This window comes from Zophobas morio, unplaced genomic scaffold, assembly GCF_036711695.1.
Source record: "Zophobas morio isolate AGI-343-1 ecotype UQ-CSIRO unplaced genomic scaffold, CSIRO_AGI_Zmor_V1 ptg000026l, whole genome shotgun sequence".
NCBI lineage: Eukaryota > Metazoa > Arthropoda > Insecta > Coleoptera > Tenebrionidae > Zophobas > Zophobas morio.
This window is the reverse complement of record NW_026972131.1, coordinates 16,113,734-16,135,647: the sequence shown is the minus strand read 5'-3', so window position 1 is coordinate 16,135,647 and position 21,914 is coordinate 16,113,734. Positions and strand designations below refer to the sequence as shown.

At 45.1% G+C, this 21,914-nt stretch overlaps 1 protein-coding gene across 11 annotated transcripts in view; it reads right to left on the bottom strand.

Annotated features, from left to right (window-relative positions):
• Nucleotides 1-356: 356 nt before the first annotated feature.
• The window catches only part of LOC135136161 (rho GTPase-activating protein 21), a 37,336-nt gene continuing 15,778 nt past the window's right edge, over nt 357-21,914 (bottom strand). For 3 of the 11 annotated variants that reach the window (XM_064065309.1, XM_064065311.1, XM_064065312.1), the window contains 21 exons: nt 17,537-17,584; nt 12,961-13,083; nt 12,663-12,908; nt 10,205-11,184; nt 9,884-10,155; nt 9,694-9,831; nt 8,771-8,923; nt 8,402-8,650; nt 8,124-8,180; nt 7,879-7,993; nt 7,653-7,739; nt 6,658-6,784; nt 6,515-6,598; nt 4,886-5,125; nt 3,606-4,481; nt 3,426-3,552; nt 3,187-3,374; nt 2,931-3,135; nt 2,526-2,881; nt 2,317-2,377; nt 357-1,852 (listed from right to left, as the gene is read on the bottom strand). In XM_064065309.1, coding sequence (XP_063921379.1) covers nt 975-1,852; nt 2,317-2,377; nt 2,526-2,881; nt 2,931-3,135; nt 3,187-3,374; nt 3,426-3,552; nt 3,606-4,481; nt 4,886-5,125; nt 6,515-6,598; nt 6,658-6,784; nt 7,653-7,739; nt 7,879-7,993; nt 8,124-8,180; nt 8,402-8,650; nt 8,771-8,923; nt 9,694-9,831; nt 9,884-10,155; nt 10,205-11,184; nt 12,663-12,908; nt 12,961-13,083; nt 17,537-17,584 — 5,610 coding nt within the window. In that variant the 3' untranslated portion in view covers nt 357-974. Of the gene's footprint in view, nt 1,853-2,130; nt 2,242-2,316; nt 2,378-2,525; nt 2,882-2,930; nt 3,136-3,186; nt 3,375-3,425; nt 3,553-3,605; nt 4,482-4,885; nt 5,126-6,514; nt 6,599-6,657; nt 6,785-7,652; nt 7,740-7,878; nt 7,994-8,123; nt 8,181-8,401; nt 8,651-8,770; nt 8,924-9,693; nt 9,832-9,883; nt 10,156-10,204; nt 11,185-12,662; nt 12,909-12,960; nt 13,084-13,171; nt 13,282-17,536; nt 17,585-21,914 lie in introns of those variants that run through there. The other 8 variants (XM_064065318.1, XM_064065310.1, XM_064065317.1 and 5 more) reach the window with 8 other exon arrangements.

The following is a 21,914-nucleotide window of genomic DNA, read 5'->3' as shown; positions in this document are numbered from 1 at the left end:
TGGGGCTTTATTACATTGTAATTGGGGTCCTTATCGAAGATTTATCAGAGCGGTTTTCGAAAAACAAAAAAAACTTCACGAGTTCGTTTAAAATTCAGACCGCGATTTGAGATTCAAGCTAGTTTAGAAAGCTTTTAAATTAATTAAAACGTCATAATCCCAGTTAATTGTCTTGCTGTGGGCCAGCTGAAAGCAACTGGGGGAGGGATTTTTGTTCTTATCTGAGCGTGGGCGGTAAAAATGTTGACTTAGTCTAATTTGAAGGCGCGACGTTTGCCCACGGAATTTCCTTTGTGTAAAGTCGACGTTACCATCGAAAAACTTACGAATTATGTGCGAAGAATAAAACGAGGATGAACTGGATAAATTGAAAATATATTTACAATTCTTCACAAGATACAACAACACATACAATTTGTACTTAAAACTATAAAAAACAATAACAGGCAAGAATATGCTCAGCCTATAAAATGACCTTTATACACCAATTCACAAGCAAATAAACAATATTTACAAAAAGGTTAGCTGTATATACTTTTGGCACAGTATTCAGTAAGTAATACTGTTTGAAGAAATATTCAAAAAAGGGGAAAAATAAAAAAAACATGGTAATCAAAGCGATCAAGAACTAAACTCATGAGAAGAATAAAACAACACAATTATGTACAAGCCTAAATCACTACATTTTTATCACAAATTTAATTGCTTCACCTTGGAATAGAATTAATTACTTTAGAATCACATACATTTAAAGAAGCAAAACCTAAAAGTAACAACAGATAAATGCTGTAAAAATAAAATTTGCGTCGCATTATTTCCGTCTTTTTCAAAGATCAAAACAAAAAAAATCTTAGCCTACTTTCACACTCAACGAAAGCAACTTCCATTCTATTTAATTTATCCTAAATAAATAATGATTATCAATGCACATGCGTATTGCACATTTTCGCTCAGTCTACTCCCTTAAGGCACCCTTAAACGTGAGATTCGAGCGGTACTTTGAACACCGCAGTATCAGGAAAGCTCTGCGGCCTCGCCCCCATCAAATGCTGCTTAAGAGCCACCACCATATTCTCAGGTCCAATTAAGTTTATTTCGAAACATAACCTCTCCCTTCGCGTCGAACTCAGATCCGGAGAGCTCGTCCTCAAATTCTTCTCTTTGTTTTCCTTGTTCGAGGACACCTCTTGGTATTTTTTGTTGTCCCACCAAGTCATCTTGTCTGGGTCTTTGGTACCGCCCACCGTATGCCTCCTCTTGATCGACCTATCCGGCATCCCGTTCTTCCTCTTCAGCTTCGTCACGTCCTTGCGTCGGACCGACGTCGCCAGTTCCCGCCTCTTGTTCAAATTGCTTTCGGTTTTTTCCGTTTTGGTTAGGCTGTCCGACCGCTTTAGCTTATCTCCGGTCTTGTTCAGACTCTCCGACCTCTTCAGCTTGTTATTGAGGGGCGAAACGGTCCTCTCCTTATTCAACGACTCCGAACGTTTCAAAATCGAATTTGGCGCGGTTTTGCTCTTGTTGGTAAGCTTGTGAGATATGTGTTTGTCTTTGTCGGACGTCATCGTCGAATCTTCGTCCTTCTCCGGTTCTTTGTTCGACTCTTTGACCTTCGCGTCGTGCAGATAATTCGACTTGTTGCTGTACTGGTTTTTGTGTAGGCTGGGATCCCGGTAGAGGTCGCTCAGATTTGAAATAGTGTCTTTGTCGGAGAGAGAGGCGACGATCACACGGTGACTCTTTTCGGGCGACTCGTCGGCGTAGGGGAAGCCCTCGCCGGAGAGGAGATTCTCGCGGGAATTCTTGTTCAGTTTTTTGTCGAGGAGGGTGATGACCGACGTCAAATCCGTATCTAAAAAAAGAACAACCTCGTCAGAATTCGTCCGAACAATAGTTTCACGTAGTGAGACCCTGACGAACGAAAGCGGAAGAGCGACTGTTGCGTTATTAAAATTGCTGGTCTCTTCCGCTTCTTTCGTCGGACATGGAAAGCGATTAACGTTGTTATTAACGGAAAAATCAAGTAAAAATTGAGTAGAATTAATGAGGCGTCTGTGCATCAGTCACGTGTTACGCTAAGCTAAAAAAGGGGGTGCGTGAAGCTTGTCTTGTTTTCGCACAGCTTTCTACCTCACAATCTGTTGTACAAGTGCCGCGTACGTGGGGGACGCTGTGGCGGTGCGGTAGCTGGTGGCCTGACCGGCCGCCACCCTCTAACAGGAGGCAGAGGTGCACTACACCCTAACACACCCAAAAAAAGTTCTTCACAATCTACACTATCACATTTAAGAGAGAAGTACTCGCGTTGCTACTCACCGTCATCGGTCGTCACCTTGTTGAGGGAGTCCAACGACCCGATCCTCTGGCCGACGTCGCTCTGAAACACCGACCTTGATTAGCGACGAGTCCAAAGCACGATTCGCGCCACCAGGCCACCACGTCCTCGGTCCCCGGCTTAAAACTACATCTACTTGAGTGGCGAACGATTTCCGGTGGCCCGGTGCTCGAACTCGCCCTAGACTTACCTCGTTCTCGTATTTGACCTTCTTCATCGTTCCGTTCGCGTTCAAGTCCGTCGTGCTGGCGTTGACGTTCTCGACCGAACTGCCCCGCCGTATCACAAACCGTCCGTTCGTCTGCAGAGCACTCTCGTTTCGGTTCGTGTCGCGCAAACTACCACCGAAATCACTGTCACTCCGATTCGCGTATTGCACAGAGTACGAATTGTCCAAGCTGTGTCTGTTGTCGAGGTTTATAGTTCTGGAGAAAACTTTGGAAGCACTGTGTGTTTTAAGCAAAGGGGAATCGTCGAGCGATTTCGACGACTGTCGCGACTGGTTGACGTTGCCGGTCGAGGTGCTCAGATTACCCGACTTGGAAGCTGGAAGAGTCGCGTTTAGATAGCGCAAGCGCCGGAAGCCGATACTTACGGATGTTGTTGACGGAAATTTCGACGTTCCGGGGCATCTGCAACATTGCCTCGGTTTCTTGCTTGAAGTTCTCGATGCGTTTGTGGAAATCCTCTCTGTCTGTCGAGTAGTTAAACCAAGGCACTTTTTCGGGTGGCGCTTTGCTCACTTTTTCCATATCCGTTACGGTGGTCGGTATGACACTAGTCTTACCGTCTGTTGTACTCTGGAATAAAGTCACATGAGATTTTAAAGGGGCACGAAACGACGGACTAACAACATCTTTGAGATCAGTGTAGGAGAACGATCCCGAAGAGTAACCTCCGCTGTCGTTCGGAGACGTCACCTCTTCTTTACTCTCATTCAAGGAACCTGAACCTTTGGTAGTTTTTCGTTTGACCTTGCGCTGCGCCGCCGATATTATCGATGAAAACAATGCACCATTCTTCTCCTTATCCTTTAAAGCTACCAAGACCACAATTAGGACACAAAAAAAAAAAACAAGTACACGCTTACCTTCAAATTTGCTAATATTATCCAGTAACAAAGCTTGATTGGCCGGTTCAGACTCTTCATGTGCATCGGATATCACGGCGGGCACAGGCAGGCTCTCCGACTCGTCTTCCGCGAAGAACCAATCGGCCTACACAACATTATTCAAACCACCGTGATTTTTTGTTCCCAAAATCTACTCACCGCTGTTAACAAAGTCTCTACAATTTTACACTGGTGTGTCATATTATTGACCATCGTTTCCATGTTGTCGTCCTCGGGCCGAACGATATTCGGTCCGAACACGATCGCCAAGTTCTTCGCCTCCATCTTATTCACGTCGGAATTCTCCACCACTCTCTTCAAATGCAACACGATGTGCTTCAACGTGTGATAATTATGCGGTGGCAAACTCTTGACTAGCCTCTTCAATTCCTTCACCCTCCCCTCCGGATTTTCAATTTTATCCGCTTTGATGAAACTCGGATACAACGCACTGGTCATCAGCGAATCCGGAATCTTCCTGAAGTACGCCTTGAGTAAACTACTCACAACGTGAAGATCATTCCACCGCGGATCCTCCACCGGCACTTCGTCATAGTTCCGATTAATCTCATCCAGCAGCGCCGTGATCGACGCGTTGTTCCCCGGCACTCGGTAGATCCCCACGGTCTGCAAACCCCTAGCGTCGACGATGTCAGTACAAATTTCGACAAACTTCGGCACGTAGGGGTTGTTCGACGAAGTCAAGCATTGGTCGAGCGGTATCCCGAAAGTCGAACCTTCCGGAGCGGTAGGCGAACTCGGCGAGCTCGCTCCGTGCATCTTGCGGAATTGCTTGGCGACGCGACCGCGCCACGTCTTCACTTTGGGACTGGTGGAGGATGGATCGGCGACTTGGGATGGTTTGCGGGTTTTGCTGACGGGCGACTGGCCGGTCGGGGAGCGGTTGCGGGAGGTGGCTGGTTTGGCTTTGGAGGGTTGGGGGGAGAGGCGGCTGCTGTTGCTCGGAACCAGGATCGATGTGGAGGCGGGGACGGTCTGGGGGACTGCTTGCTGTTTGCTGGCGGCCAGCGGATCCTGCGAACAATCGAAATGGGTCTTATCGATAAGCACCGGCGATAACGATCGTAAGAATGCATTCAATTCCGTACGATTTTCTGGGGTACGAAACGGGACAAAGTGCGAAAAGTCGAGTTGGGTTGTGGCGTTCCCGGTGATTTTCGATGGGTCGATTAACGGTTAAGTGGAAACACGACTGTGAAAAGTTGCGGGATTTTTCGTGGAGTCGGAAAACTGGGAGTGATTGAAGAAATGCAAGTAAATGATTAAAACATACCTCAGGTGTTACCCAACACAGCAAACTAAGAGATCTTCTGTGCTTGGTGCTCATCGCACCAGCTAGTACATTATGTGTTTCTGACATTGCATTTATTATCTAATCGAGTGATAAGAGGCGAAAAGGAGGGATTTGAGATACTTACGAATTTCGCCTCAGCCTCCGTATTTGTTGCCATTTGTTCTTGTAATGCTTTGAACCAATCGGTAAACTCTTCGGTATTCTCGGCTTGGAGGAGGAACTCCGACCGACACGGATTGACAGATGATACTCTCAGAACGTGCTTTCTTTTAGTATAGTCTTCGGCGACTCGCACTTCGCTCGCCCTCATGTCGACACCGCTGGCCAAAGAATGTTCCACGGCGTCCGACGTACCCATCGGGCTCTGCAAAAACGTTAAATCGGTACTGCTCAAGATTACGGTAATGTAAACCGAACCGAGTCACATTATCGATAAGGGATTTTGCGATCGAAGATTAGCACTCCAAAGTTTGTCTGCGTTCGTTTTTTAGACCGGCGATCGAGACCGACGAGATAAAAAAAAAGTGGATCAAAGGGTTAAGGTCGACCGAATAAAGTCCGCTTGTTCCATAAGGCGCTTCGTACTAATTGCCGGCGCCTAGTAGAAACGGCTTTAATAATAATCTGCAATGCAGCAGTCACATGAAATTGGTTCAATCGTCCTTTTTCTTCGCAGCACATTCCTCGGCCCGGAGACCTTGAAGATACCGCGATTTAGTAATGCGTTTTTCGCAACCGTCTTACGCTCATCAAAAATCGTTTACCCACGAAACAATGGCCCGAGAATCACCTTCAAAGCACCTCAATTAAAAACCTCGTCCGCGTCGCCGATTTTCGCCCGCCGCAATTAGCACAAACGCGCACCACCTGGCATGCAAACCGCCTAATTACCCAGGATCCGGTCGAACCCCATCTCCTCAGTCTCCTCGGGAAGAACGCGTGTGCCGAGAAGTGTAGCTGGAGCGGGATGCACGACACCGTCCCCGACTTGCTCCGGTGCTGCGGCGTGAGGGTGTTCGACGCCATCTCTTCTCGCTGCGACTGCGGCACCGGGGATGGTGCCGATAGCGAAATTATAACAGGTCGGACGAGATTTTCAAGCGCGCAAGTAGGTGGTCGACGAGAGGTCTCATTAAGAAGGCTCGACGCTTCCAGCGCGACTGGCGAGTCCGCGACACGCGCCAAAGTAAAAGTTTCGTAATGGACGAGGAGGCGCATGTGGTGTTCCTGAGCCGTTTTTCCATTTCGTAAACCCGATACGGGCGGAAGTTGCCATATTGTGACTGTTGCACGTCAGCGCGTCCATATCGGGACGAAGAATTTACGAAACCGCGAACGACATACCGATGGGGTTAGTGGCAGGAGCTGGCGTCGAAATCGCCCGAAATTTCCGCCTCTGTTGGGAAACGCGAGATGTGTTAGCCAAGTAACCTCGATAACTCGAAAGCGGGACGTCTTAATCTCGCATCTGCTCGGCGATTGGAGGATTCGGCGTTCGAACAATAGAACAGCGCCGATCCGGACTTATCTTCGCGTAATTGGTACGGATGAGTTTCTCCCTTGTCTTCGGTTCGAGCGTAATTAAAATCGAGATCGGGCGCGAGCTCGTAAAAACGAGTGAAAGTGCGCGATTGTCTTAATGGGTTAGTTAAGTAGACTTGGAAATTATCGTGTTTAGGTATAGAAAGGAAAAGTAATCTACCGCGCTAGGGATTCGCTCAAGCGAGCACGCCACATGTTTCTGCCTACTCACCTGGTGATGTTTATCTTTGTGCAGGAACAGCTTTGGACCCTTCAGAGCCGCCCAAATTTGCTTCCAGGAGCGGTCGCCGGAACGCTGCAACACCCACCCCCACAATTCGGTCATTATCGACGATACCACCAAACGTCCCTTACCTTCCCGTCGATTTCCGTGATCTTGCAATGCAGAGGCCCTTCTCTGATCACCGCATGCTTTTCTTTATCCAAAGGACTCGCGTTGGCCTTTTCTCGATCCAACGATGCGCTGCTGCTGCTGCTGCCGCTACAAAACGCCGAATTAGTCACGGTCCGCGCTCAAAACTACGATGTTAGTTTTTCGGTGCAATGCATTTTCGTGTGTTGTTGCTGCTTAGTCTCCAAAAAACTACACTTTCCCTTTTCCGTTTTCCGATTTCTCCCGGTCTTTGCGACCAGCGAAGCATCTAGATTACGCAAGAGGGGCTCTCGTTGCGATTTTTTTCTCCTTGACGCGCTCAAGAAGACGCAACGAGTTATTTATATGGGCAGCGTAGAAAGTTCGAGCACGTTTAGCGTTAATGAAATACGAGCACGTCGCATTGCATTGACGCGAACAGGCGATGAACTTGCAATAGATAGTCGAACCCCAAAGAAATACAAGGATAGAGCGCCGAAAAGAATGGACCATGGTCGCTTGATTGCGTCACAAGGCCATAGAGGAACAGAACAGAGATTGAAGATAAGAAAAGAAAAGGACCCACGTAGCTGAAGAAGAAACGGGTCGTGTGCGTTCGTGTTGTGGGTGCTCCCAGCTACTCACGGGCCCGGGTGCATTACAACCCGATCAATTACCATGAAACAACTCGTTTTTCATTGTCTGATTTCTTACTTTTTCGATTTTTCAATTTTTAGATTTCTCGGTTTGCGTTGGCACTAACAATGTAATAACTACGATTAGACAAAAAAAAACCTACTATTTCGGTTACTCGTTTCGCTAGCCCGAGCACCAAGCCACCCGCAACCGAAAGCACCCCAACGACCAGTAAGCCACCATTTGGTCGTCCGGATAGCAGAGATCGCGCCAACTCTACTCCACATGTCGCACTGCAAGCCGTTAGACAATGTCTACTTGGGGTTAGTAGTGTTAATGCCGCAGGCAAACTCCAGCTCACCCCAGAGAGGAAGCAGCGTCCTCAAACAGTCTACGAAGTTGCTGAATGTCCCCAGGAAACAAAGGCGGTCGCCAACGTCTGTGCGCGCTAACAAACGCCAGAAGGAGATTAAAAATTTATACGGCGACACCACAGTCGGACCGTAAGCAACATGCTCGCTCGTACGTACGCGTGCGAAAACAGGGGATGATGTGGGTGGACGGGTCCGGGGAAAATAAAAACTCACCTTCGCAGGACCTGGGGCGAGACGTCGCCGTCGCTCATGTCGCTGTCTATGTGCATCCTGCCCCCTTCTGTGGCCTTGAGGTACGACTCGCGCCTGGTGGTGCGTTCGTCGTCGGCTGCGAACAAAGAGTGTATAGTCAGATACGGAAGCAATTTCGGGAAAACATAGAAAGCACAAGAATGTCGAGGGTCCACCTCGGTGGACCCATCGCCAAATTAGTTGTTAATGGTGCGGACGGTACTCACCCAGGTTAGTACTTTTAGTTCTTCTTTTAACCACAACTGGTTTATCCTCCCCAATGACTGCAACATCGAACGCATTAGATTCAGGCGACACGGTACAATGGCACAAATAGCAAAACAATTAAAAAAGAATAAGAACGTAAATGAGATGCTGACACCAAGTTAGTAAAGTTAAGTGAACCATGAAGATTCAAAAACACCGATCGTGGAAAGAGGGAGGCGATCAACCTCCGACTTTCGTGTTATTAGTTAGGTTAGCAGCCACGAGCAGTGATCGCTACCTGGTGAAACGGGACGACGCATCGGCGTGTCAACTGTCGAAGACGGTGGTTTGAGATGTCTAGCGGGCCTGACGGGCCCTTCCAAATCTAGCTGGTTGGGCCGGACGGCCTTCGAAGTCTGCGGGACTAGGACTGTGGGTGCAGGGGTGATGGATACGGAAGGGGTACAGTGCATGTGCTCGACGGGTTCGGGGATAAGAGGAGGCAGGTCAGCGTACGGGATCTGGCCCGGATCGTCCACCTGGTGGTCTGAGGAGGAAGCATAACGGAACATTATACTATTCGTTAGTAAAAATCAAAACATCAAAATTTCGTGTTTTGGTGTTTTGTTTTTGGTCGGAGTTGGTTCAGCGCGAAACGAAGCCTAACCTTTAGTTTTGTTACCATCGTCGACGATCGCATCCTGTCTACTGATCCTCTTGTTGCTTTCCGGTTTGGGTTCTGGTTGAGCATCAACTACTACCCACGACTCCGCCGAGCTGGAACGGGCGCGTACTCTGTTCGCCTGGTTCTCTGGCGTTTCTGCAAAAGTTCGTCGGGGTTAATGAATGCCGATGCGAGATTACGTCGTTATACTGATGTTACGTTTTGTTAATTCCATTCAAGTCTACGCTGTGATTACGGAAAAGACAGACAGTTGTTCTTTACGTTTGCACAAACAATACTACGACGAAGTTTGAACGGAAAAATGTGAAAGCACCGCGAAAAATGTACCGAGGAGAAAAAACACTCCAAGAAAAAGTTAAAAACGTTGTAAACATCACCGACGGAAGTAAGAAGTTGAGAAACCTTAACGACCTGTTTCAAAACGAACGCGTCGAATTGAGTTGTCGCAAATATGGTGAGACGTGACATCACTCTCTAGCAGTCGTAAAGAGCGTTATCTTTTGTTAATTCGAAAGTTACGGCCAACAATAATAACAAAATACATATAGAGTGCGATAACACAACACTACCAAACGTATTCTAACCGTTAGTAAGTGTGAAAACAAAAAATATCTTCATTCGGTTTAAAACTTCCAGTCAATCGCCATAACTGTTAGCGCGCAGGCATTTGATTAGTTGCAACGTTGGGCGTGACATCTAAATTTGAAGCAAGTCGATGCAATTACGCGAAGAAAAATCCATAATTGATGATGGTGTCTGAGATGAGATTAATCGCGCAATAGGGAGTTTGCATTTTTTCTTCTTCGCACGTTCCGCGATAAAACATCCCACTTTGCCCAAGTCAATGAATTTAATTGTCACGCCCCCGCTCCATTAATAAACTCGCGCCAACACCTATTTCTAACCTGTGGGCTTGCCATATTCTGAGGGCGGTGGACAGTGAATATATTTACTTCCAGTGGAAATCATTACATTTCCCGAAAGTCGTTTGGCCACCAGCTCGCCGATGCTCAAGCCGACGCTACTAGTGCTGCTGGAGCTCTCTTTATACCAAAATCAGTACACACACAAGTCGTCGACTCGGATCCAACTTACCAGTACTCTCCAACGACCTAGAGTCCCTTTGGATCTTCTTCGGGCTCGCCGGGACTGCAACAGCGTCTCGTCGCGGCTCGCTGGACCTAGTTTCGAACTCCTGCGCCCTTTCGGTGACGTTCGGGACGACCTTCTTCGAGCTGAGCCTCGCCAGCTCGGACCGATAGAAACTGGTGCGATCGCTGAGGATCGGGTCGTCTTCGGGGAGAGGCCTGCCGCTCTCGAACTGGCGAGCCCTCTTATGCACCATCTGAACACTAGGTGGATACAGCCTGCGAGGGGAAACGTTACAACCAATAGAAAACTTCGTGCCGAACGTACCGTCTCTCATCCGAAGTATCGCTCTCCGCATTAAACGACCCGTTGAACTGCTCCACGTGGTCCAACCCGCTGGGTGCAGTAGCAGCCTCTTTGATCTTCTCTTGATTAGCCACGAAAAGCTTATCGTTGGGCGAGTTCGCCCCCCTCTGCTGCGGCAACCCCACCGGAACTCCTCCACTCACCGACTGCAACTCCCTCTCGTTCTCGATGTCGTTCTTCACCCTCTGGAAGTTCTGATGCGTCGGTTTTCCCTTCGACGGCGACTCGACCGGCGGCCACATCGCCTTCTCCAACTTCTTCGGCCTACTGTAAAACTCCCTCTGTTTCACCGTCGCCTCGGGCGTCATCTTCAAGAACTCCTCCTTCTGCTGCAGACTCCTCCTCAACCTCGAGATGATCGCCGAATCGTCCGTCTCGTGCCCGGTAAGAGTCGACGTCGAATCGTACGAATTCAAACTATCTTTGCTGCCGTCGGCCAGCGACGACGTTAACGACGACGACGACTCCCTCCTCCCCGCGTCAAGACTCAAGCGGCATCCGGCCGCATTCGGATACCTCAAAGCCGGCATCTCCTGGTTCTGGGTTTCTCTCTGTATCGTCTTCATATCCGCGTAGTCCGTCAATTCGGGGTAGTCGTACAAAGCGCAGCCGTCGCTCGCCCTGCGGCCCATTTTTCGAACCGGAGGCACTTGGGGTTGCGCCCGGGACCGTTGGCGCTTGAACGAATCATCGGGGTAGTAGGTGGGATTAAGCGTATCCTTTATGTCGAGGTTGTCGGCGCTCCTCTGCGAACGGTACGACAGCGGCTGCTTGTAGTCATAACCGTACGAGTTCTGGAGGGACCTCCACGAGATGGCGTCCACTTGAAACTCGCCAGGGTACAGAGTTTGCGCGAGGAAGTGCTGGGCTGCTTGGCGGTCGTTCACAAAGCGAGGTACGTCTTGGTTGCTGATGGGGTTGTAGGCGGTCTCGGCAAAATACTAAAAAGAGAAGGATGAAATTTACTTTAGAGCATATTGACTACCTGGAGAACACGAAAGTGGAACATGGTTGCTTTAGTCGATAGATAGTGTGCGTTAATGGTGGACAGATAGCTCGACTGGATGACGCTGTATGCATACGACAATGTGTATTTTAGTGGACTCGTACGTGACTACTGGCCTGTTTAATTTATAACCGGGCGATAGTTTTCTTATCACTATGTCAAACTGAAGAAAGAAGTCAATATTAGCACTAAAGTTTGACGAATTCGTGTATGAATGGAACTTTTAGGCGGGGAGGACACGAATGTACCGTAGGATGTGCAAAAATTATTTGGATGTTAAAAGTTTACGAATTTAGGGATAAAATACACCACGGTAGTGGAATATAATTTGCTCACCTGTTTACATGTAGGAAATATTTGAAATATTCTGAATGGACGAACTAAAGTGTTAGTTGCAAACGTTATGTACATTAAAAAAAATTGTAATTAAAATTATACTGATATGTAAACACTAACTGGCTTATTTTATTTAAGATTCGTAATCTGGGTTTATATTTCCACATCGAATCGTTGCAAACAGCTTGACGATTGTGCGTCTTATTATTATAAAATGACCAAAGTTAGAGCGTCACGGCGCTGTGGGAAAAACTGTATCGACTACTTGAAATTGTACATACTAAAAGAGAGAGACAAATTCTAGATCATCAGGCCTTGAATACACCCAAGAAACAAATATTTTCGTAAGTTCGCAATAAAATCACGATCATAAATTACACGTTCATGTTGACTGTGATACGGTTATCAATATCGTGTGGTCGAAAATTTTTATTAATTGCAGATACCATTCATACATTCATGTACAAGGAAAAAATAATCGCTGTTTTTTTTCTAAATTTGAAAGTCAATTAATACAGATAAAAATAATGGTTTGTTTTTATAAAACATACTAACATTGATAAAATAAGTTAAATAATGACACAATGTCGGTTTAATTTTTTTAAATAACTACATATCTTCAAGGCGGCGTTTTAACTTGGTGTAAGTCTACCACACCAACGGTATTATCTCATCGATAAGACAATTGTTCTGTTCATAGAATTTCATAAAGGATTATCGTAGAAAAGTTGTTTTTGATTTCGCAACTGCATTCGCCGCATCATATAAAACTATTATCACACTGTTATGTATTTCCAACAAAAACAATCGACGGCTACATCTATTAATAAAACATCAACACAGCGGACAACATAACCTTGATAAGGCCAAATTTCCCAAAAGAACTAAAATAACCCACCATTTCGAAGAACCCGACTTTCTCGAAAGTCATCACGTAATGGTAATGGTATTTGCAAAAATTGATAAATCTGTTTAATGGCGATCATTATGTTCGCCTTAGATGATTAGATAACAGAACAATGTCCAATCCAGTTAGGCTCCATGATTCTAATTTGAATGTCACTACTCAAAACCTACCCTCTGCAGAATATCATCCTCCTTAGGCACCACTAACAAGTACAGCCACTCGGGGGTGTTCTGTATCAACTGCACCACCTGGGCGTACGTCTTATTTGTCACCAGCACCTCGTTGACTTTCACCAGACGGTCCCCTTGCCTCAATCCCGCTCTTTTCGCCGGACTCGGATCCTTGACCTGTTTCACGAAGATGGTGTCCATAGGGGCAGACAAGGCCCCCACAGCCGCGTACCTCCCATCGCTCTCCTGCAAACACCGAATTGTCGAAAACGTTCAAAAACCTTCCCAAAGTACTCACCGCTATCGAATCCGGTGGGTAGACGATGAAATGTCGTAACGTGAAGCCAAAACTGTCGCCGTTCCGCTTCAGGCACAAACTCTTAGGTCCTCTCAGTGTTGGTGCTATCCCGGCTGCGTTACTCTGCAAGCGAACGATGGGATTTTAATTCGCGATGTCGTTACTCTTGCTCGGTTATGTCAGTTGACGTAATTGAAATTAATCAAATTACCCAATGAGAATAGGTATTGTTCTAAATTTGATACGCCCTAAGTATAGTTGAGTTTAATGGCACATTCCGTTCTAAATTAAGCGAATCTGCGTGCACGTCTCGGCGGTAGACTCTTCGCTAGATAACTGACTTGCTTGTCGTTTTTGTGGAGTGGGTACGTGAACGTTATCAGAAGAAGCTGACTGCTTTTTCTAGATTCTTTTTGGAGAGGTATTAATCAACGACTTTGTACGGATGAAACAATTGTTATATTTAAGCGACACTGCAACCACTTATCAGTTTAGATTGAATAGTTTGCAAAACGATAAGTATAATTTATCGATAGACTCCACCGAACGTGAAAAAAAATTGTGGCGTCGTGCAATTACACCTTTGTCGTAAATAACTGACAAGTGGAATTGTTAATTCGTTAGATAAGTAAGGGCACAGTCTCTTTTACCGTTCGACGAAAAAGTTACGCAATTTATATTTAGGTTAAAGGAACAAAAAACGCGACAATATCGTGAAACGGTACACAACATTAAAAAACCATTTATTCGTAAAAAATGAATATGTAAACTTACACAATCACAATAGTGTCGAAATATACTCTCGTGACTCACTGATAAAGATAAATATATACATATGCTTCAATCGCATTATAAAACATCCCACTAATCAAATCCACGAAACAGATATACCTACATCGAAAGTGTCAACTCGGCCTGTTACGAAAAGAAACCTCATTAATAAAATATTAGTGAAAACCGCTTCACGAGGAGAAATCATTAACGCAATTTTTTCCATAATTGCGAGAAAATCTCCATGAATTCGACGCGCGCTTATGTTGTTCCACCAAAAAAATTAAACAATTATAAGTACGAATTTTTCGTTTATGGTTCGCGGAACAGTCGGCGTCCGTAAAAAATAAAGCAAAACAAATGACGTCAAGAAACACTGACCGAAACAATATAACTGCAGTTCGAAAAAAAGCTTCTTCAAATGGCAAAGCGCGTCTCGATATTCGCAAGACGCTTCGTTGCTCTCCAGCTCCAAGGATACGTTTTTGTCCCGAGGAATCGCTCAAGTGTGCGAAAAGACAACATTCGCATCTGTGTTTGCGTAGCGAACAAAAATGACAAATTAAGAAGAATGAGAGGCGATTGTACGGACGCACAAAGAGCCAAATACGGTACACATGTGAGAAAACATTTACATTGTTAGCGAAAACATTGTGTCCTTACACACAGATCGACGTCCAAATTTCAAAATGGATATTTTAATGATCTAACACAATATTTCTGGAGTTTACGGAAAAAACCGCTGCTATGCCGTCTCGAACACTGGTTATGCGTTCTAAAAATACAACTCTTGTTTGACCCGAGTCAAAAATTGGGCAATTAATAATACGTTTTTTTTTGTAGAAATCGCTGCAGTAAAAAGACTTCAATCACTTTGGTGTTTCGACGAACCTTGACTACGTCAAAACGAAAAATTCTACGATTCGTAGACAGAAAGAAACCTTCCAACCGCTTAGACCCGCAAGCCCTACAAAATCAAGTGCAACGACATGTTGACCCTTCGATTTCGGAGATTGCTCGACAATGGCAGCCTTGGGCTCTTGTTCTTTGGTCATGACACAGATACTTTTAACGGTGATCGGCAACAACAGCAAATATCAAATCAAATTGCGACATGTCGGGGGGAAGACGCGAGATTTTTGCCCGCATCAATCGTGAAGAATGTGTTGCGCATTTCTGCGTTACGTAAGGAGTTGTGTTGCGTCAACCGACGATAAGAATATTGTGGCAACAAGCGATAAATCGCCGGATTCATTCATAAAATCGAATTATCGGAAGGGGCGTACCGTGGGCAGAACGTTGCAAAAACCTGCGCATAAGACGCTCCAATTATTTACTTAATTTTTATCACATTTAAATTAAGTGGGAGAATGGCGTCATTTGAAAATTACTAAGCTTCATTGTTTGTCAGCGGCCTTCCAAATGGCATGTTTTCCAAACATTTATCCACCTTTCTACCTATTTATCTCGTTCCGAGTAAGTGCGAGATTACAAGAATGTGATTAAGCGCTTTCATAAATATCAATGTTATTGTAATTATGTTGGTTTTTGTTGATAATGCGCACCTGCAAGTTACTTATTACGAAAGTTAATTTATATTTTCGACCGGTGTTATATACACCTGTTTGAGTCGTTCGTCTTTTTTTGCGCTTAACTATAGAACGGTGTGGGTCGCCAAAGACAGACAATGAACCACTTTATTGTGTCGATATTGTGGGAACGTTCCTCGATTAACATAGTCGCGAATAAATTACCAAAGCAAACGCAATTAAAATTATTCACGCATAAATAACTCGGTGAGGCCACTCGAAGGCAGGCAATTATCCGGCGGGGGGAGAGAGGCAGTTTTTTTAATTGAAAACAGCAATCCTTTATGCAGAACTTTTTCTTTCGAGAAAAATCGCAATAAAATGGAATTTTTATTATAGCGTAAAATAAAAGACAAAAAAGACAATTCGATTTTCTGAAATGGTAACATACGACCCTCATCGGGAGCCGCTTTTCCAATCCCCTAAAGAAGTCCGCATCGCTATGTCGTCGTCGGCAAAACCTATGCGTTCTGAAACGTAAAGATGCTCTAAACCACGAGATCTACTCCGGACGCAGGCACAGCTCATTCTTCGAAAATCAGCGGACGTAGTTTATCTCGAGTACCGTCGATTATCGCTTCCCCCTTGCCATGCCGTAATCGATTATACATCCGTTCGAGGTAATCGCTCGCGTGAGCAATTAAATCTGAATATTTACATCGCCCGATTAGCAATTACAATGGCTCTGACGCGACCGCTCTTTTAATCGACAGACTTATTGGTTCTGAGACCTACACCTCTGACACTCAGTCGCCCACTTGAACCGAAAAACCCACCTCGGATGTGGATTTTTTCTGTGTCAGGCGTCGACCGACACTCGCAGACAGCCTGGCGACATTGCGGCAACACTCTCGTTTCGAATCAGCCAGCCGCTCTGCGTGGAGGTTGTCTCAATTCATAAAGGACGATTATTTATTGGATCGGTAATTTATATGCCTCTCCTCGATAAATCATAACAAGCCGCTATTTAGCGTGTCTGATACATGTGTTCTTTCGCGGCGAGTTAATTTAACCAATTAAGCTTGACATTTTTTAGTCAATAACGACGGGAGACTCCAAAAAGCGATGGTAATGTTGCGATGTGAAAAAGCATGGACATTGGAGTTCGAGGATTCGTGGTGACGTTACTGTTTGGACGGCGAGTTGCGTAAGAGATTTCTGGAACATAAACTGACATAGTTTTGTTTGACGTGGCGGATTGCGGCGGCGGCCTTGGGAGTTGGGAGAAGTGATTTGCGGGAAGCGGCAGCAAGAAGTTGTGGAAAGATCGGTTCGTGTGAGTGATACATAGAATCGCAGAAAAGGCGGCGTCGTAGGGCGTATTGATTGATTAATGGATGTGCCAGACAACGTATGGGTCGTACGCGGCAAACGAGACACCGCGGAATACTGCGTCCGGCTGGAAGTACATATTCACCGTTTCGTATTTTTGTGTTCGGCGACGGTAGACGCTCAGCAGAACCTCCTCTTTACAACATCAAAAACATTACGTAGGTAATGCACTCTCGAACATTCAAAGGCTTCAAAGTGCTGCTACGATTACAAAGTTAAGGTCAATTACATCAAATCAAGTAGCTTGTAAACATCTGTAGCAATGATGCAATTCGAGGAAATGCCACAAGATTCACACCGGTACGTAATCCCCGCGAATAGAATAGGTTACGTCATAAAGGTCCAGCTCAGGGTCCGCGCCCGGTTCCTCATTCTTTCGCTTATCTTCGCGACGACGTTATAGAGCCGTCAAACGGATTCTCACATGGCTCCGGAATGCCGTCCGAGGCGATTATCTCGGTCGAGTCGACCTTGGTGGCAGCCTTCACCCCGACTCGTTCCGATCAAATAAGGGTTGATGGCATAATGCACGCTCCTTGTCTCTGCCGAGCCGCTCGGGAGGTGTTCTTTTTCCAGTCTGGACGTAATTTATCGCATTTTTGCAGACGTTAATGCACAGCCTCGACGGCGACTTATTTATCGTGGTGCAGCCAGACGAAGGAAACCGTCTAAGACTTTCCGAAATTATCAATGCAGATGCGGACGACGTCAATACAGGGAGATTCGTAGTAGACGATTCGTAACACGGTCGGGCGGTTTAGCGGAGCAATGCACCGAAAATGGGTCGGACGATTTGTTATGGCAGAATTTCGCCCTACCTCTACTTTCGCAGAGATAAGAATCTATTACGCCTAATTAATTCATTAATGGAGATAATCACTTACCGGAAACCTGTGCTCGACTTGCGTTTCCTGCGCTCGGTGGAATGTTTCCTGCAAAAAGAATCGAAACGTTAGAAACGTGTCCATGGAGATTTTTTAGCAAGAGCGCGCGTTTCGGCGCACCATCTAGGTTACGATCTAGATGACCGCGTCTGTAAAAAACCGTCCGCGGCCTATTAACACCTGCGTAACTGTACATCTAGAACGCAAATATAATAACAGTGGCGGAAACAATGTGGTTATCTGCGAGCGCGGTTGGAGATCTGGCCCACATGCCCAATTTGGAAAAACTTCAAGGGAAAGTTCGTGACATCATCCGGTACGCGTCGATGTTGATTTACGAAAATTCTCACCTCGTGAAAACACCTAGGCCAATCTCGTTGCCGCGATGATTTATGAAAAATTTAAACACCTCGTCGTCATAACGTTTCAGCCGTTACCGCTCCTTAACAAAGACTGATTTATTGCCATCACTATAGCAAGCACACACGATGCTTGTACGCGCCGCATGTACAACGACCATAAATAATAAAAGCACGAAAACGCAAAACGGTGTGTGTGTGTGTATATGGTAAAAACGTCGGGTGTCACTTATCAGGAAGCCAGCCGATCGATTGATCGTCCGACAAGAATCCACTGGGAGTGCAGGAAACCCTGCAAGGATTTAGCCATGATGAAGTTGTGATTTATTAGATCGGCTCAGAACCAGATTTCGACAGAGGCTTTGATTAAACTTTTAGATCACGTATGGCCTACTGATTGCAAAAGCGGCCGCTGCTGCGGATACGTCGGGTCGGCAAACAGAAGCTGTCGGCGTTTTATGAAAACGTTTATTATTTATTGCTGCCGTAAAGAGAATGTCGCCGCTGTGTGTGACACGGCGTGAGGCAACGCAAACCAGTGACCTTTCACTCCAGCGACGTGTAATAAGCGAATCCCTGTCGGAGGGTTGCGGCAGAAAGGAACGATTCACGATTAGGACGATATCGGCACCGCACCGACTGTTAATGCCTGCAGCATTGTCGTTGTTTCCACGGCAAGCAGTCGAAACAATAGGGCCTAATTTTAGTTCTTCGACGCTCACAATGCGTGAGAATTGTTTCTTTTGGCTTTCGTGTGTCACAGGTTTGGGTTTTATATGGCTGGTGGCCTTTGAAGTGAATGATTGTTTCGTGTGTGGGACCATCTCAAATTACCTTCACTTAAAAAACACATTTAAGTAAATTTAAACACTTCGGGGCCACTACTGTTGTATAAATTTTAAGTGTTTATTGACTGTTCTTGTAATTTATGTTTCCAGCGCTGAAGAAACAATCCTACGTGTGAGAATTTATCACAAGTGCTTTGATAGATTGAATTTTCAACATTCCTCCAGCAGTTGTTACGAAGCAAAGCGAAGTAGAATCGACAGAGGAAGAGTAATGATACGTCTGTCAAATACGTTACAATCAAAACATGCGAAGGTGGAATTGACACGATGGAGGTAACAAAATAAACATTCAAACATGTCTGTTCAAAGAACACGGACGTCATATCGCTGCGACTGTTCGATCCGGGACGAAAATTTTTCGAGAATCCAACATAAACATGAAACAGTATGGAAAGTTCAGAGACAAAGAACATTTAAAGTGATTAACGTTTTTTTTTAGAACAACCAAACCGCGCAGTCCTGAATCACAGCAAGCCTAAATGAGATGACAAATTGCGGGTAGCCCAAGAATAAATCAATAACCGTAAAGATAGCTAACCACGATAATAAGTAAATAAAAATAACGCTCCGAGACCTACATTTTTTTAATAAGCTATAAAATCTGAGGGACACGCTAACCCAATTGGCGACCCTTGGCGAATTTTTCTAGCGCTCCCAAACCGATCGTCAAAATTGGCATTAATCCACTCCAATTAGTCCACCGCACGGTAGCTCAAATAACAATCCACTTACATACGATGTTTATCGAATTACATGAATGTTTGTTTATGCCTGGGTAGTGTATAAATCGACTATTTATTTATAAAAAGATTTCCCAGGATACTCGAACGTGTTTGATGCCATCTTATACATAGTATATAAATAGTGTAAATTAATGTTTGCTTAACATTAACCGACTTAATTATTTATTTACGCGACGTGACTAAGTGTGGGTCCGGTCCCCGCATGATTCACGTAATATAGAAAAATGAGCAGCCCGGTTTTTGCCGAACTTGACACATTTCGAATTGGACCGCGGCTCCCGCGGGCATAAATCTTTCTGCTCGTCTAGGCGGCAATTACCAGTAAATATCCTCGACGTTCGCGCTCAACTTAATAAATTATATTTTCAAAGCCGACACCTGACACTCCACCGTTCGCTATTAATTACGGACTCCCGTAATAACAAATATAGGAGCGTTCGGGGGGCGCTCGTTTGCCGCAGAACCAAACCGAAGTAGGTCTAACGGAAAGGCAAATAAATTAATGCACTTTATTTGCATGTCATTAACTTTCTACGTCCGATTAGTACAAGTCGGCTGATTTTTCGCGGGAAAATCGGGACTCTACAAGCGAAAGCGAAGGGTTTTGGGGAAAGCGAGCGATTCGTGTCGAAACCTATTAGGTTTTTACTACAAATTTCTATTTGATTTATGGTAAAATCGCAATGGAAAGTCTCCACGAGTGGACGTAATTCAACGTTCGCGTGGCAGTTGTTCCAAGTAGGTAAATAAACAATTGCATGGCAGGAGGACGTCGGATGCGAACGGCATGTGTAATGATACATGGGACTGAATTAACATATTTAAATGGTTTATAAAGAATCGCTTAGCATACAGCATTTATTATAATGAGAGAAATCCGAACGGGGCATCCGGACGCGGGTAGAACCAATATACTCGTAGATGCCGCTCACCAAAATCTGTCAGAATCGATCCTCGAAACCTCACAAGCTGACTCGCCGAAGACTTTTTTAATGAATCTAATCTTTTACTTCAAACTTTTCTTGAACGATTTCATGTGGTCAACGATTAAACGTTCGTAGTAATAACCGATAATAACATCCAAGTTAATTCTGCACGCTCATAAACTTCAAAATAGTTAAATTAATTTTAGATATTTCGATCTTTCTCTGGGGTTTCTTTTGAACTTCTGCCATTTCACTCTTTCATATCTATGTTTTTTAGGCTAAGTGCGTCGGCATTAGCAAAATGCTCTGTTGATTCATAAAAGACTTTCGGATTTACAACGTCGTTGCCGATTTCGATTCCACATTCTTAACGTATTATTATGTCATCGAAATCTGTTCTAGAAGTAACAAATCCTGGGTTTGTAGAAAGAGCTAAAAATAGGATTCGGATTGCCCAACGGTCGAAGACAATACTGGCACATCGTCTAAACGGACGTTCGCATTCTAAAATTATAAGAATACTTTTTTCCTCGAACCTTCTTCTCTGTCACGGCAATTTTTCACTCCGCGTTTCACAAACTTCTACACTAATCGCTTCTGCCGAATCTTCTATTCTCTCTCTGTCTCGATTTCGACACTTTCCCTAGCCCGTTATCCAATCAACAAATCGGCAACTTTTCGGCCTGCTTACACTTCCACAGATACTACATTTTCCCAACTAGAATAACCAAACATGTGTGTTTAGATAACTACAAATTGAGGAAGCGACAGCTTACATTAAAACCGTCCGCCAACTTTATTACAAACAACTAAAAATCAAAGTTTTGATGTCTTCCCGTACGTCATCCATCCGTCGAGAAACGCCCGTGACGTATCTTCACACTCTGACGTTTGTTTCATCCTGAATCCCGAAATCTTCCGTTCGCTGATGATCCACTGCGTCCATTAATCAACAGCCGCATCATCAACTTTCTTCCTGTTGCAACGTATCGCGGATACGCACAAAAACGATTATTAATGATGGCCATCGAGGAAATGGTTGTTAATCAGAAGAGGTAAAGTTTGATCGTGTTTTTCTACCTGGTCGGATGATAAATTGATGGACCATGCGGGTCATTGTGGTGATTAGCGAAGACGTGTTCGAGTCGGTGCTTCCATAAATTATGCTAATTCCCGATGGGCACCGATAAGATGGAGTCATTAGTGGTTAATATTAACGCGTATCATCGATAAATCCGCTGGGTGTGTGGTAATTTATGAGAGATTTTCTGCCGATTTTACCTCGCTCGTACATTTAAATATAATGGCGGTTCGGAACTCGTCCGTACACAAATCAACCTGCGTCGCTCCTGGACCATTCAAGTCAATACGACGTCGGCATTTAAAACAAAACCTAACAGTACACCGCGGTCGAGAAGAAAAAAATGTCGAAAGTGGTGTGATTGTGAACAGTGAACAGTTATGTGCATTTGCATGCTAATTCCAGACATCAATATATTCCA